The sequence below is a fragment of the Pyxicephalus adspersus genome, chromosome 7 (genome assembly GCF_032062135.1).
Source record: "Pyxicephalus adspersus chromosome 7, UCB_Pads_2.0, whole genome shotgun sequence".
In the NCBI taxonomy this organism is placed as follows: domain Eukaryota; kingdom Metazoa; phylum Chordata; class Amphibia; order Anura; family Pyxicephalidae; genus Pyxicephalus; species Pyxicephalus adspersus.
In genome coordinates this window covers 30,923,052-30,939,839 of record NC_092864.1, presented here as the reverse complement: position 1 = coordinate 30,939,839, position 16,788 = coordinate 30,923,052, and the positions used below count along the sequence as shown (strand labels likewise).

Genomic DNA, 16,788 nt, shown 5'->3' with positions numbered 1-16,788 from the left:
CATGTATCTATCCCCTACACTTATGTCCTTATAACTGGTGCTATATATAGGTCAGGTATACATAGCACTCCCTGCTCAGCAACAACATACATTATATATATATATATACACACACACACACACACACACACACATACATTTTATACACACACACACATACATTTTATACACACATATATATATATATATATATATATATATACATACATACATTATAATATAATGAAGCATTCTTTGGCTCCAGGGATTTTGTAGAACTACAGATCTCAGCACAGATCCTACCATAAAGCTACATACAGATCTTGTGCATGACATAGAACAATACATACAAATTTCACACATGGCACCATATAATGGCCAATTTAGGACAATTATAGCCCTGGCAGCTGCCATACAATGACAAGGTATTCCTGATTTCTATATATAGTGTACATATCACACAGAATATTGATCCTGTGTGCTGTCATGCGCTGATCACAGCTCTAGCAGTGACAGCTCCGCGCACATTGCAGGCAACCGGCATTTCCAGCACTCTGCAATGATCAGAGTCCATTCCCTGCACCCAACTGATAGGCCAGCACACACTTACGCGATCTTGAACAGTGGTTTCTCGGTCCGGGCCATGAGTCCCCGGTGCAGCCGGCGCAGAAGCAGCACGATCACACAGCAAAGCAGCGCCACGGACCCGAGCATCAGCAACGCCGGCATAACACTCCTCCAGGTGTCTGAGCCACGCCCACTCCGCGATACTCCGCCCACTCCGCGCACACCCCCTGGTAGGCATTGGGACGGTGTGCAGACAGCGGCCCCTATTGTTAAAAGTTAGGTATTACATATAAAAAGAAATATATACCGGTAGCATGCTTCAATAAAATGTATCCATACCCCGGAAGGGGGTTCTACCTGTGTGTATTCCTGTTAGAGAGATTTCCCCTCACTTCCTGTCCTGGGAACAACTTTAAAAATTAAAGGATTAGATGCATTGTTGAGTAAATATCCTTTAGGTGAAGAAGTCAAATTGTACCTGCGATGCAGTGTGAAAGACAGATGAATACATGGATGAACTAAAAATGTGTGTCTTTATGTCTGTCCAGGTTTGAGATTTACCCAGGCAAGGTGATCTGTTTCTATCTGCTGCAGTTCAGAAACACTAACAAGTCTGATCCCTTCCCCAGGCTTTGATTGGACAGTAAAAGGAATAGCAGCAGACCAATGATATTCACCTCTCTTGCGCATGATACCAGGTCACAGTCAGAAACTGACACTTACAGATTTGACACTTACAAATTTGATGTTTAATAATTATGTATTATAATGATATATAATAATATTTTTCCTCTACATCTGCTTAACATTCTCCATCAAAGCTGACTTTGCAGTATAAATGACAGGTCCTCTTGACACTAATTCTCTGCATTGTCCAATTTCCATCTTCATGCATACCTGACATTTCTCTTGACGGTGACAGCAGTGGCCGTGACTCCACAATGTGTTCAAATACTCATTTGTAGTTCAGGGTCACAGAGTGACTACTAGAGGTGAGCGGCCCAGAAAAAACTAAATTGGCAGAGAAATCCAACCTGATTCAGAAATTCCAGGCTCTGTACCTGATGAACAGAAAAATGTGCCCTGGCCAGCCAATCAGCATCTGGTATAGAGTTCTGCATAGGTGATATCGGCTGCAGGCCAATGTAAAAGACGGGGATGGGCATGTCAGTACGGCAGCTTCTCCTTGGATTATCCCAAGCACGAGCACTTTTGAATTCAAATTCAGAGATTCAATCTGAGGTCAGAAAAACTCCAATCTGACTCGGAATCATCCCTGATTGGAATCACACCTACCACTGGTGACAACACAGGAAGGGGAACAATTCAGCAACAGAGCCGTGTCACCCTACCATAGGAAGTGAAGGAATATCTATAGAGGCCAGGGCCAGGTTCACAAGGAAGTCTTTAATTGTAAATAAAACTACACAAATATATAAAAAAAGAAAATTGGATTTTGTTTATTGAATATTTTATTTCAGAATATTATATATTATTATATATTAGGTAAGTGTAACCCTTTACTATATTTACCCACCAACATAGATCACAGTACTTCCTGATAATGCCTTCATTTGATTTCTTCCCATAAAAGAACAATTGCATATTTATTCAGGCATCATTCAGGGTCACCATCTATCTCCTGGTCTGAGATGCCGGCTCAGAGGTGACATGATCATGCCAATCCTGGTCCCAACATTCACATATTGGGCTCTATTTATAAATTATTCCCCCAGTCAATGCCTCTGAAATTTATTGGCAGATGTCTTATCTCTCTACAGGTCTCCTATTAAAACAGGCATGTCCAAAGTCAGGCCCAGGGGCCAATTGCAGCCCTTGTTCAGATTTCCACCGGCCCGCAGCCTCTGTCATAAAATCAATAATATGCAGCCCGCCAGCACTGTTGACCACAGTAAAAAAAACACGCGTACAAAAAACTCATTGGAGGTTGAATCCCCTAGGTCATTATAGCGGGCGTGTGCTGTGCGGGACCTGTGCAGACCACGTCTACACTAACCCTGGTTAGTGGTCGGCCCCCACACATTTTCACCTTACCAAATCCGGCCCTCTTTGCAAAAAGTTTGGACACCCCTGTATTAAAACAATGATTCGTTCTGCCACCTAGTGGCCAATCGTCAAAAGTGCACAGCTGTCACAATAGGAAATTAATAGGAAATAAACAAATATTATGAGCTAATTGACAGGAGAGTAGTTTATAAAAACAACCCAATGACTGATAAAAATAAATACCCATCCCTCTACCCCCATTAACAAATCCTGATCATTTCCTTACACACTCACACACCATACAAAATCTAATCTCCCTTCTGTCAATGCGGTGGTAAAAAAAAACTTTGTCAGATCACCAAACATCTGAATGGACTACTAAAGACTTTTTTGCATTTTGCAGCTGCTTGTTCTCTCTTAAGTGGAACAGCAAAGTTCTGGTGAAAAAAAACTCCAAAAAAGATCCATTGTTGTCATTCCCCTGCACTTCCCATTTTCAGGGACACTCATATCATATTTGTATACAGTTACCATAGCTGGAAGACTTAACACCTTACCAAAACCAGTCATGGATTACACAGATACAATAAATCTTTCTGCACAGTGACAATATCATGAACAGACGCATTTATTAATCCTGAAGTTGTCTTGGAATGTGAAATCCCTATTAATCATAATTGTTCTGATTCTGCCCAGTGATCTGCATGCATTCTATAGGCTAATGAACAATATAAAAAATGATGTTGTCTTAACAAAGGTCACTACACAAATATGTTTTATACATTTTTTCATTGGTTTACATGACATCACCAGTTTTTAGCTTGTACAATTAATGAATGTGTTGTTTATGTACTTGCTGTAATGATTCAGTGTAGTCATGTGACTTGTCCAGCCCAGTATATTGTTCAGATTAATATAACAATTACATAATAATAATATTGCAATGATTACATATTGTGATAATAATGGTACATTTTATGTATAAGGTTACTCATCTTTCTTAGGATATAGCACCACCTGGTGGAAGGCTTATGGTATTACAATTCTGGAATTCATTGGTAAAGTGGGACTGAACTCTGAATCCTAATTAAAATGATAATAAAAAAACACATCAACAGTATACATAATATAATATTTGTTTTACATTGATTACACATGTTTTTGTCTTTGTAGCCTTTTATCATTTTTTACATTTTCTCATCATCCTTTTCTTCTTCATTCAATTTTGATATAGGTATGTAAAGCTACTCCATAATCTTCTGCCCATTTTCTCTTCTGTATATCTTTTTCCACTTCTCACATTTCCTCTCAGGGATGTCTTAGTTAGATAATGGGGTCATTGACAATTATAAGGTGGGGAATCCATATGTGGGGCATTCTAGTTCCCTCCACCCTCAACAATTGGGGCCTTAGATAAGGTGGGGCCGTATTGGCCAGGGTGACCCCCATCCCATTACCCTGTCCCTTCTGCCCAGTTCTAATGCACATAATGGGTCATTAGGTTACATGAAGGGCCAGCTTCCCATTGGTGGTCACTATGAGAGGTAGGTCTGCTTTAGGTAAGTAAGCAAATGTGACTTGGTTGCAGACTAGAAGAAGCAGTGGGGTGTGCTCAACTGCCAACAATGAACATCTGGATAGGAGAAGGGAGCAGAGCAACATTTTTTTCACTGTCCAATCACAAGCTAGGGGAGGGACAAGACCTGTAGGTGTCACTGAACTACAGCAGAGTAAAAATCTTGTCTCCTGCCTTGCCAGGCAGCACTGTGTAAATATAAGGAAGCCATAGAAAGAATTGGAAATCCTTTAGCATGTAAAATTGGAATGTGGTTCATACATGTATTTAGTATTTTCTAGCTCATTTACCTTTTTCTTAAAATTAAATAGTTAGATTTGTAGCAAAATGTGATTGGTAGGTTGGGAGGCCCCTGGGACTGCATCCAGCTCACGGCATTGTTCTGTTCTCATTATATAAACACATCCAGCTTGGTGTAGACATTGGTAACATTGCTCAGATGTCTTCCTTACCGTGGCCCTGGACATACTTGAAATCGCATAATTAATTATAGTCGGAGAACCTACAGGTTCTACAGAAATGTTTTGTCAGCAGGAAACAGAGTAAATGTTTGAATGTAAATCAGGATAACATTTCATAGAAAAGGTCTGGAACGCTGCAGAAATTCTGTTGAGTATTACCAGTGTAAAATGTGTGTACAGTGCCGCATATAGATATATATATATATATATATGCTTTTAAAGTCCCTCACCTCTTCTTTCTCTATTATTTGCAACACAGGACAGGAATGAAAATCTCTATTCCATTTATTTATATTCTGGATGGGTGCATGGTTTCTTCAGTACCCAGTAACATGTTATACCCAAAACTTGATCCAAATAAAAATGCTAGAAAAAAAATGAGGGCAGCCTCTGTATTCCTTTGTCACACTACGGGTCCTGTGCTAGCACAAGCCAGGAACTATGGCAACCCTTGCTAACATGAGTGGGCGGAGCCAGAACTGAGCCAGGGCAGACTGATCAACTCGCATAGCCATGGCGATCCACCCGACTTAGATAATTTCCCACGGCACACCTAATGATCTCCCACGGCACACTAGTGGTTGAAAATCACTGCTCTACACCATTTCACTTTAGAATCCAATTCAAGCTCCTGTGCTTTGCCTTCAAATCCCTCCACAGTTCTTGCCCCACTTACATTTCTGACCTGATAGAAAAATACCCCCCTAGCCGCTCTTTTTGCTCCTCCAATGACCTGCTAATGACTTCCTCACTCATAACCTCATCACACGCACGGCTCCAAGACTTCTCTAGAGCTGCCCCAACTCCTTGGAATAGTCTTTATCGTCCTTTTCGGCTTGCAAAACCCATCTTTTTATACTCACCTATCCGTCTTCTTCTGTTTCTTAAATCCTTACTACTTCCCATCACTCCATATGTCCCCTCCTATTGTGTGTTACTTCTCCCACCTCCTAGATTGTAAGCTCTTTGGGGCAGGGTCCTCTCCTCCTCTTGTTTCGTTGTATCTGTCTGTCATTTGCAATCCCTAATGTACAGCGCTGCGTAATACGTTGGTATCTTATGTAACTATAAAATAATCAGACAGTTGCAGTAAATAAACTTTATTTGCTATGTATAGGAAATAAAAAAAGTGCATATATAACAATATTCTGATATTTGTGTTTTTGATCTTCCCTATTTACGTCATCGATGAAAGAATAACATAAAAAAACTGCCATTCTCCCATCGAGTTATTTTTTGCGTGTTTTATCAAGTTCTAAAAATGAAAAATACAATATAATAAAACAATTTTTTACACATACATTTAAAGAAATAGGAAAATCCTCATTTAAAGGAACTGATAATAAACTTTGATTTGACATTTACTCTTGGTTGTTTTACAAGTTGGGTGAAAGATAAAGTTTGAGTGCATAACAGTCACCTAGAGCAGCCAATCAGCTCCCACCTTCCGCCAGCTGATTGGTTGCTGGAGGTGCAGCAACCAAGAGACAGAAAGTCACAAATATTTACAAAGTCATGTGACGGACCTTGCCGCACCTCGGCTAACACGATGGGCTATAGGTGGCCCTGCACTGGTCAATGAGTGCACCACCCGATAAAAAAAATCAATATATTCTTGATAATTTACCTGGCTTACCTAAAATGATTGATACAGTAAACTTCAATCCCTTGCTCTGGTAGTGTTCACTATCAACCTGCAGCCAATGGGAGCGCTGCCTGCAGGTAACCACATCAAGACGTTATTATAGTAATTACCTGAGAGAGCTCCCATTGGCTGCTGGTTGTTGGCACCAGTTTACAGCACTCATTTAAGCAATGAATGCAAATTAACGATATTAAATTAAACAAATATTGATTGTGAATACCCTTGTGATGTTTTTATCACATAGCATATGGGGCTTCAAACGGAGGCTTCAGGCATCATGTGTATCATGTTATGTAACATACATCTCAGTACAGACTTCTATTTACAATGGGTACAAAGTTATAGGATACAAATTAAAGGATACATGGCACTTAAATGAAATCTCCGGAAGAAAAAATGTGAGGCATACAATACTTGCATTACAATTTTATTCCAATCTGAGCCCACTTTTCTGTCCTGCGACTATTTTAACAGTAATCCCAAATACCCTCTGTTAATTGGCTCACCTCCTGTCCCAAAATTCAGCACAGAATGCTCAATATCAGATCTCAGGCATCCCAAGCAATGCCAATGGGTTTAGTGCACCAGGAAATTAATCTTTGGCAAGCTAGCTGAAAAGAGTGCTGCAAGTCTAGGGGGAAGTTTGGAGTGCAGCTTTTCTTTTTACATCATTGGGATCAATTCTTTCGGGCAGGGTCCTCTCCCCCTTTGTAACTGTCTGTATCAGTCTATGATTTGCAACACCTAGATAATGTACAGCACTGTCTATTATGTTGGCGCTATATAAATACAGTCTATTATTATTAATAATAATAATAATGAAATTAATAAAGTCAGACTTCCTTCTCCACCTCTCCTCCAGCACATTCCTCTTGGGTAGGCTAACCCAGTACTTACAGAATATAGGCAGGTTAGTGTCTGCAATATTATTGCAGCTGATGTGCTGGGAATTTTATTTATTACAACAAAACTGGAATTTCACTTGCAAAATAAAACCACAGTAATATATATTGAAGTAAAAACTCATTGTTTTATGTGACAACCCCCCCAACAAGAAGCCATTAGAGGGCTGAACAAAGCTTCAGTATGATCAGACCACACACATGACACAACTATATAACATAAATTACCACATATTGGGTTTTTTTAAGATTCCCATATACTTCAATGGTGTAGTGTGGATGATGGATCTGGAGCTGTAGTTGACCTGCTTTGGACATGCCAGAACCTACTGAGATGAACTGCAGGCAAAACAAGTCAGATGACATTTGGCATTTGAACATTCCAAGAGTGTGAACAGTGCTGTGTTCAAATGCAAAGGTATAATAGATTGGCAACCAGTAATGGGTCACCTGAGGATCTAGGTTACATCCTATCAAAGCCAACCCAATCTGCTGACCCACAGAGATGGGGTCCACAGAAAGGTTCTAGTAACTATTCTTTAAGGGGTGACTGTGGCATAGCAAATGCCCCAGTTGGGCAAGGGCAGTGGGGGTAAGAAGACCCTAGGCTTGGTGTCCAAAGACGTCCAAGCCTAGGCATGGTGGTAGTAGAAGGAGTGTTCCTGGGCTGACCTACAAGTTTTATATATCTCTGTCCTGTATTAAAACCCCAGTGGAAAATTATCTCTGTATTCTTCAGTGGATGAGAAAGAAAATGCCCTAGTTCCCAAGATGAGTAGAGGTAAAATATAATACCCCATTGTTGTAAGAAAAAGTTCCCCACCAATGGTGTCAATGCGAAGAAAAATGCTCGTTGTTGGCCGCCATTGGGAGGAATCATACTCCAACATTGATTTCACGGGGAAATATACTGCAACATTGGTGTCAGGGGGAAATATTATACTCCATCATTGGTGTCCATGTAGGAATCTTGCCACATTGTTGGCATTAGTAGTAGGCAATGTGGCCTATGTTGCCAATTACATTCAAGCAAAGAAACCCATTTTGCCTACATGTTTGCGGACCATTGACCATGAGCCACATACAAGACCTCATATGCCTGCAAACATCCAGCTGGATCACCACCATGACAACATGGAAACTGGTGGACAACTTTGCCAAGAAGTTCCCAAATTATGTAGATTGGACAACCAGCTCAGACTAGTGGACCCAACGATCTACACTGGCCAAGCTATAAAATGGTGACTTGCTTTGGGTGTGGTTGGAGCCCCCCGAGATCTGTACAAAATCGGATTACATAATGATATAGAGGCACATAGACTATGCTATGGTTTCCACAGACAATAAATATCCTCTTCAATGGTTTCATCAGTGCTATCTTCCAGACATAGAAGATGACAGCGTCTACCAACGTAGGGCGGTCCAGCAACATTGGCCAATACATAGGACTATATACAAGAGTTGACTACAAAGATAAAAACCAAAAGTAGATAAAAGTAAAAATCCTCTACTGTATGGAAAATGGGCACAAATTCACCCCATTATATATAAAAAATATATACCCCTACACAATACTAATGCCATTTTTGTTCCTGTGTGTGGCCACTCATGAGTCACACAGAAAGAGAAAAACATGTAAATGTATCTGCACTCCTCTGCAATTGGAGCTTTCCTTGCTTCAGCATAAGCTTCCTGCAATGACAGGATGGGCAAGGCACATAGGTTGTGAATGTGTTGGGTGATGGGGAGATGTGAAACGGGGTAAATATGATTGGTTACAGTGATTTTTTACAGCTCTGGTATTAAAATATTGTGCATGTTAAAGATCATCTAAACCCGGTCACTTAAAGATCATTAGATTTCAAACTGAGTTTAAAACTGCTTAAACTTTGCCGTCCCTGGGTGTCATTCTAGGGGAGGGGCATTTGTATGCAGAGCATCTTAGGTAATGCTCACACGCCATGCTGAGCCTCCATAATTGAAAGAACTGAAATGCAGTGAATGAAAGGGGTGGGCCAGAGAACATCTGCTTCTAATGCACCTTGTGAGAAGCTCAGAGTATGCAGTGAAATCAGAGGAAGGGATTTCAGTCCAGAAGAGGAGCCGGTAAAACAGTGCAAGGCTGGAGAGCAGATTTAATTAAGTGGAGGCCGGGCAAATATTACCTCTTACACCTATGAATGTGCACCCTTAATGAAGACTACAAGTGGCCATGCCGTCACAAATTGCACATGCATGTTCCCCTGTTACCACTACCATAAAATCAGTGCAGCAATGAAGTGCAGCTGACCCACAGGAGAGCAAGTAGACAGCAAAATGTCTAAAAGGGTTGCAGGAGATCAGCACCACCTAAATCAAAACACACAAGGCAATTATTTAATATACAGTGCTCCAGCAAACTGAATATCATCCAGATAGGGTTTAGATCAACTTTAATTCTAAGCAGGCTTCATAATGCACAGAAATCTCCCTGTATAAGGTGGCTGTAGGGGAATCTCTTTGGCATTGTAACAGCACAATTTTAGTATTTTTGGTAGCACCCCAAGGCAAATCATCACAGAGCAGCAATGCAACACTGCTAAAGAGAAGCCATAATAATGGGGTGAAAAACATGAAAACAATATACAGGTAATGTAAATGAGGATACAATTTGATTACAATGTAACATTTGCTCCAATCACGCTGTCCTGTGGAGTCACTTGGAAAAAAAAATGAAAAAGATGAGAATTCTTCCCAGGAAGCAAACAGCGGCACTCTCACCAGAACACTCTGGAAAAGTGCTCGCCCTAGGACCGGCTGCCAACCAACTGCAGCAGATTGAGGAAAATGTAAACAATGTCGGTGTAAATCTTCATAGCACCATAGACGTATTCTTCTGGGCTGATGCTGTGTTTGCGGTTACCAATCACAAGCTGAGTGTCAAATGCCAGGAACTGGGATGATAAAAAAGGAAATATATTAGTAAAAGAGCCAATAGACATCCTCAGGTTAAATCACATTGTGGATCATGCACATAGGCGCCTATGGTCTACAGTACCTGTCTGTAAAGAGGACCTGTCTGCACACTGACAGTATTTCTGAACCAGGGTTCCTCCAGAGGTTGCTAGGGGTTCATTAAGCCATAGGCAGTTTGCACCTGTCGGGTCAGTTAAGTGACACCAATGATCTTTTTGGCTATCTGTAAGAGTGACATTCTTCCCACTGGCCATCACACTAATGTACTGTAAACTGTGATATAGTAATTTTAGGAAGGGTTCCCTGAGACCTGAAAGTATTTCAAGAGGTTCCCCCACAAGGTTGGGAGAGTCTGACAAAAGGTATACAATAGGACATAAGGTATATTTGGTGCCAGTAAATTCCAATTACCAAAAGCCACTAAGTGGCGAGGACAAGGGTGCCAGGCAAACGACTACAACATTATGCCTGAAAAAAATGTCTGCACCACATATTAATAACCAACCTCATTCTAGTCCCGCTGTTACCCCATGGGCGGGCATCATATGGCTTCAGTGCACAACTTGTTCTGATTTGCTATGGAACATATCAATGCTCTAACATGCACAGAATTAACAAAGAACAAAAAGTTATTATTGATGGTTAACAATTATTCATCTCCTTCTGGGTGGTGCAGTAATAATGTCACTTAGACCTCCCAGAACACAGATTTTTTATGTTATTTATATCAAACGTTTAATTTTTTAGTGGAAGAAGTAAGTTAGAAGAGGAGTAAAAAGGACATGGGTATTTTTTTTAACATGCCAATAAAACATCAAAATAATTTTAATTATAGGTTTCAATGTTTCCAACAAATGCAGTACACGCAGTGTGAATCCAGCCTAACACAATGCATAGTTAAAATTCATTTCAGTGTTTTATTTGTATGAAAGAAAATTTTTCTTTGCACCAATCCTGTACATTAACATTATTATTTATAATAATTATATATACATTATTATAGCTCTCCAAGGCTGGAGAGGATACACTTTCATCAGTGAAGCTGGTGATCCAGCAAACTTGGAATGGATTTCTGAAAGGTTTTTTGCTACTTGCCAGCAAATGTTTTCAATCCTGGCCCAGATCCACTGCAGGTTTGCTGGATCACCCAACTCCACTGATGAAAGGGTATCTTCTCAAGCCTTGGAACGTTTTAATAAATCAGGGTCAATGCTAGAAATTAGGAACAAAACATAACAATAGACCCATCACCCTACAAATTCTTTCCATAGGATAATTATGTGCATTTACTATACTAGGTGCTCCAATTATAAATTATTACTCAATTTGTCTGAAATTTGCTCTTTCAATTCCTATTAACAATAATGACTCGTTCTGCCACCTAGCGGCCTCTCTCAAAAGTGCACCACTGCCACAACAGGAAATGCTGTCCAAGTGTAAATTATTAATGAATCTAGAGTGAATTGCCAGGGTAATAATTTATAAATAGAGCCCTGTGTATGCAATATGTTAAAGTCTACATTTAGCAAAAATCATCTCTCAATGGATCTTATACAATGAGTGCATATCCCTAGTAACCCATTCCATATACAATAAGCTTTGTTTGTGCAATCTGATTGTATTGTAGCTAAATTTTAAGATAATCAATAATTTCGAATTCAAAGAGCCATGTGTATTGCTATATAAATCTTTGTGTGTTTAGTGCTTTTCTTCTGATCTGTGCTGTAATCCACTGTAAAACTTTTCCTTTGTGCAGGAGCTTCCTGTAATACAGACCAGTCACTGCTGCTCTCTGTCCTTGTGCAGGGTGACTGGTCTCATCTCCACCCCTCCTGTAGTTTTCTACAGGGAGCCAATAGTGGGTGGGACCTGCAGAGCCCCTCCCACAACTCTGCTCTTTGCACAGGCTATATACAGCACCATGATGATGTCCGTGTTACTTTTACATGGTCCTATCCGGAATTAAAAAGTCACTTGGGTGTTCACATAGTTCATTTATACCCCTTGTGGCTGCTGCGAAATATAGAAAAAAAAACCCAAAAACACTCACCAGAGTGAAAACGATGGCAGCAATTGCAGCGTACAGCATGTGTAACCATTTTACCTAGAATGAAACAAAAGCCTTGCATTAGATATTTGACAGCCATTGTAAAAGATCTCCATATACAGCCAGATTCTTCTTGCTCCATTCTACACTATGGGCTCTATTTATACAATAGCGAATCAGACATTCTCTCAAACATTCCCTCATGTGAATCTTCCAGGTCCATCTGTTTCAATGGCAGTGAATTATTTCCACTAAGGAAATGTCTGAGGGAATGTGAAATTCCCTGTTTTATAAATAAAAACCTATGAAAGATGTAACTTTTTACATTTTTTTGCAGCTTTGCATTTTATGTTACTTAATTTCTATAAGCAGATGCTGGAATCAGGAAATCGACTAGTTTAGTGAAATGACAAACTAGGCCAATGCCAAGGGCCCCTTCCTTCTCCAGGACCCCAATAGATAATGGCAGGGAGCTGGAATCCTGTACATTCGGGGCCCCTCATTTCATATTTGCCCAATCACCATTTTTCTAAATTTAAACAATTATTTTCATTTTCTAGAATATTTACCCATATATCTATATCTTATACATTATATAAATATATATATATATATAGAAAAAATGATGATCAGATTCACTGATTTTTAAACAGACCACCAAGACTCTATGGGCTCTATTTATAAACGATCCCCCAAGTCAATTCCCTTTAAAATTCGCTGAATTTTATTCACAATGGTGAATTTTATGGTCGTATCTCTCTACAGGTCTCTTATTAAAACAATGACTCGTTCTGCCACCTAGCGGCCAATTGTCAAATGTGCACAATAGGAAACACAAGGAGCAAAGTGAAAAGGGAAGAAATGATAAATAAAGCCCTATATGCAGCAATAAATACTTCAGCATTATTTGCTCTAGAACAATGCATTGCTGAATGTGCTTGCCTCTGTTTCTTTGCACTGCTGCATTCAATGTAATAAATGGGGTCAGTGGACGGTCAGGCATCATTGCAGTAAAAAAGGGTGCACTGCATGCTGCACTGTTACAAGCAGAAATATAAAATGTCCTTTCTAGCTGTTTTAGTTGTAGCCACGGAGTGTCACTAGATCACACTTTTTCCTTTTAACACCAGCCTTGCGTCCTGGCGTGGCTTCCTTCTAATCACTCTCATCTTGTGTAAATTTTTTGGCTTCAGGCCCACGATTTGTTTGTTTCCATGTTCTACCATCGCATACAGTTTGTGATATCGGTGACGTAACCTCGAATTTCCACCGGGAGAGACCAGCTAAGTCACTTCTGTTGGGAACTCCCAAAGCTGCTCATTACCGACAATTAACCGTTGTAGTACAAGCGGTTCAGAGGCAGCTTTGTGTCACCATTCTGAGGGCAAGGAGGTGATTATTAGATGTAAAAGGAATAGGTTGGGAAGATTGCCAAAATAACCGTCACATTTCTATTTCTTCTGGATGACAGTTAAATCTCCGGATAGACAATGTACAAATTTTGGACAAAATGTACAAGAAAACTTTTTAATGGAACATAAGCAGATTGAAAACTCTTCAGCACAATGAACTTCAATCTCTTCTCTCACATTTTGATAACATATTGTACAATTCATCTGTAAGGTGTGTAGCCAACATAGCTCAGGGATCAGGTCACACCAGGAGAGATATGTCAAGCATTTAGAATATCAGTCCACCCAATATGTTAGCTTCTGTTAGTTGCGTAAAAGAGTTTGATCACTTGGAAATCCTTTCTATTACTTGGGGACTTTCTGTGCTGGGTTCCTGGAGCTGGTCACCTGTTGTGCCCATTATGAGGGCTCCCCACCATCACTGTACTGAGTTCCTGGGTCTATAACACCTGCGCTGCCCATTATACAGGTTCCCTACCATCAATGTACTGTGTTCCTTGAGCTGCACACCTGTTGTGCCCATTATGAGCGATTCCCACCATCACTGTGCCGAGCTCCTGGGTCTGTACATTTGCTGTGTGCGTTATTATTATTACGCAGTATTTATATAGCGCCAACATATTACCCAGCACTTTACGAAGTCCACAGTCACGTCCTCAGCTGTGCTTTAAAGGGGCTCACAATCTAATGTCCCTACCAAAGTCATATGTTAATATTTTTATGTATGGTAATCTTTCATACAGTCTTGTCATTTTTGGGGGGAAGTCAGTTAACCTAACTGCATGTTTTTGGAACTTCCCACTATCCCTGCACTACGTTCTAGGTCTATACACCTGATGTGCTCATTATGAGGGGCACCCACCAGCCCAAGGCCGAGTTCACTGTCTGCACACTTGCTGTGCCCATTATAAACGGGTACCTATATTACCTGCTAAATTTAAATGTAAGTAATGTAAACACATTAAAAAGAAAATAACAGCAGTAGCTGAAGCACACAAAAGTGGGTGGAAACATCCAAAACTTGCAGGTGGATGGGAAACGAGTCAGGAATTTTGGCAGAGAGATATCATTTTTGCAGCATTCCAGACATATGATGTATCAAAATAGCAACAGACTAACCAATCCTCCAAAACAAATTGTAGGATGGACCCTTTAATACAAAGTAGGTAAAACCCTCAGATTATTTTATCACTGTACTACATAGAGATCTAATTCATTTCTTTCACTTCATCAGATGAAACAAACATTTAGATGTAGAAAATAAATTATTAAAATGATTTGATGTTTTGCTTTCACAGGTTGATAACAAGGGCTGTCAGGATGCTGAAAACATCACCCTGCTTCAGTATAGGGGGTGAAGACCCCCTGAGACCTGGGCTGGCTCATAGAAAAAGGTATGTAAACACGAAAATTATTCTACCCATTTCTACTTTAGAGAAATATCAGTTTGTTTCACCATGGGTCATATAAGTCTGAACCCTGAAAGGTTCTGCGTTCATTATACCCCTAGGAGCAAACTTTAGCATTTTAATGAGAAAACTGCAATGCCTGCATCCTTTTTTTAGACAAACCCAAGGTAGTATCTCATCATAAATGAAACTCATATTGCATGGGATGCAAAAAATGTGCAGAAGTAAACCAGTTACCCAAACAGAAAATAACATTTCTTGTGGGATTCAGCAGTGTTCCTCTACTTTAGGGGGACATAGGGGAATCCTTAAAAAAACATTCAGGTCTTAAAGGAGCCCCTTCTATAATTGATATAGCCACAGCTCACAGTATATTAGTGTGGTGGTCAGTAGGAGAAATTCCTCTTACGTTGCTGGCAATTGGGAAGAATGTCACCCTTACAGATCATTGGTGTCAATTAAACTGACCTGAGAGGCACAAATTGCTCATTGCTGAAGGAACCCCCAGCAACCTCTGGAGGAGCCCTGGTTGGGAAACACTTGTGTACACCAGGAGTGCATAGAATGTATTTATTATCTGGTGATCTGAGAACCCCTAAAGGGGTTCCTAAATACACCCACTAAAGGCTGCCTGCTCTCGCTCACCTACAGAAAGTTGCATAATTAGGAAATTAGATAATAAGTTTATTAGAAATATAAACATGCCTAAAAAGATTGAATCTGGTGATATATTATCGGAGACAAGGCTGCAAAGTAGAGCTTACAAAAAGCAGACCCACCAAACCCACTTTTAGAATCTCTCCGGAATGCAGCTGCAAAGGGTTACATAGAAATCACGTTAATGTAAATCTAAAAGATATGCGTGTTTAGCACAGCTCAATGTTTGCCAGATAACATTCAGCTGTTCTCTGACTCCTTCCCTTGAATTACTCTTTAATCTTCTCTGCAGACTGGAAAGGATGGAGATTACTGGCTCAGGAAATGCTTTATACAATTAATGATGATCATTCCCATTTATACTCCTTTGAGATTATTTTCACAATCCCTCGGCAATCGCTCTACAATCTATTGAAGAATAATAAAATAGTAGGGCCATTCCTCTGGAAGATTTTTGTTTCTTGTGGTTTTGAGCCTGGGGCACCAACACCTTCAAAACCTATAGCCCTATCTTAGGGTTGTGCCTTACCCCAGAATAAACCAACATTGGCAAAAAAGAGTTTATGGAAATCCGACCATCACATCCAGGTATGGCCTACAGTATGTGAACTCCCTTTTAAATGTTGACCTCGGGTGTCCATTGGGGTTACGGTATACCAAGATTTTAAAAAACATTTTGGAAACAATATGGGAAAGGCCCTTTTCTGTCAGAGCACCATTGTGCCCCTGCACAAAGCCAGCTCCATAAAGACATTGTTGTTGCGTTTAGTGCAAAGGAAATAGAGTGTCGTGCATACAGCCCCAAACTTAACACTGCTGAGAACCCTTTTAACTGATTGAATTCCAAGTCAGATCTTCTCATCCATTATACCTGAACATATGGACCAATTTCCCACACAGACACACTTGTGGAAAGTTTGTCCTCCTCGACTCTCCTACCATAATGTCCCAGAAGACTTTAGGAGACCGTTTCTTGGGGGCAGGGGCAGACAGACAGGTGCAATTTGTGCCACTGCACGAGGGCCCAGTACCCTCCCCAGCCACAAGGAACCATAAGTCAGAAATCAGAGAAAAGGCAATAAGGGCCAAATTTCCAAATACTCACAGACACATTTGTGGAAAGTCTTCCCAGAGGAGTACAGAAATGAAGGGGGGCAGACTAAAGTATTCA

The 16,788-nt window shown here is 40.3% G+C and overlaps 2 protein-coding genes across 3 annotated transcripts in view; both read right to left on the bottom strand.

Moving 5' to 3' along the window:
- Nucleotides 1–720, bottom strand: part of LOC140335399 (probable hydrolase PNKD) — a 58,128-nt gene extending 57,408 nt beyond the window's left edge. Inside the window, exon 1 of the mRNA XM_072417987.1 lies at nt 590–720. Within this exon, the coding sequence (XP_072274088.1) occupies nt 590–708 (119 nt within the window). The 5' untranslated portion in view covers nt 709–720. The remainder of the gene's footprint in view (nt 1–589) is intronic.
- A 4,954-nt stretch (nt 721–5,674) lies between these two features.
- Nucleotides 5,675–16,788, bottom strand: part of TMBIM1 (transmembrane BAX inhibitor motif containing 1) — a 37,598-nt gene continuing 26,484 nt past the window's right edge. For both annotated transcript variants that reach the window (XM_072417985.1, XM_072417986.1), the window contains exons 11-12: nt 12,143–12,196; nt 5,675–10,070 (exon numbers count right to left, since the gene is read on the bottom strand). In XM_072417985.1, coding sequence (XP_072274086.1) covers nt 9,924–10,070; nt 12,143–12,196 — 201 coding nt within the window. In that variant the 3' untranslated portion in view covers nt 5,675–9,923. The remainder of the gene's footprint in view (nt 10,071–12,142; nt 12,197–16,788) is intronic.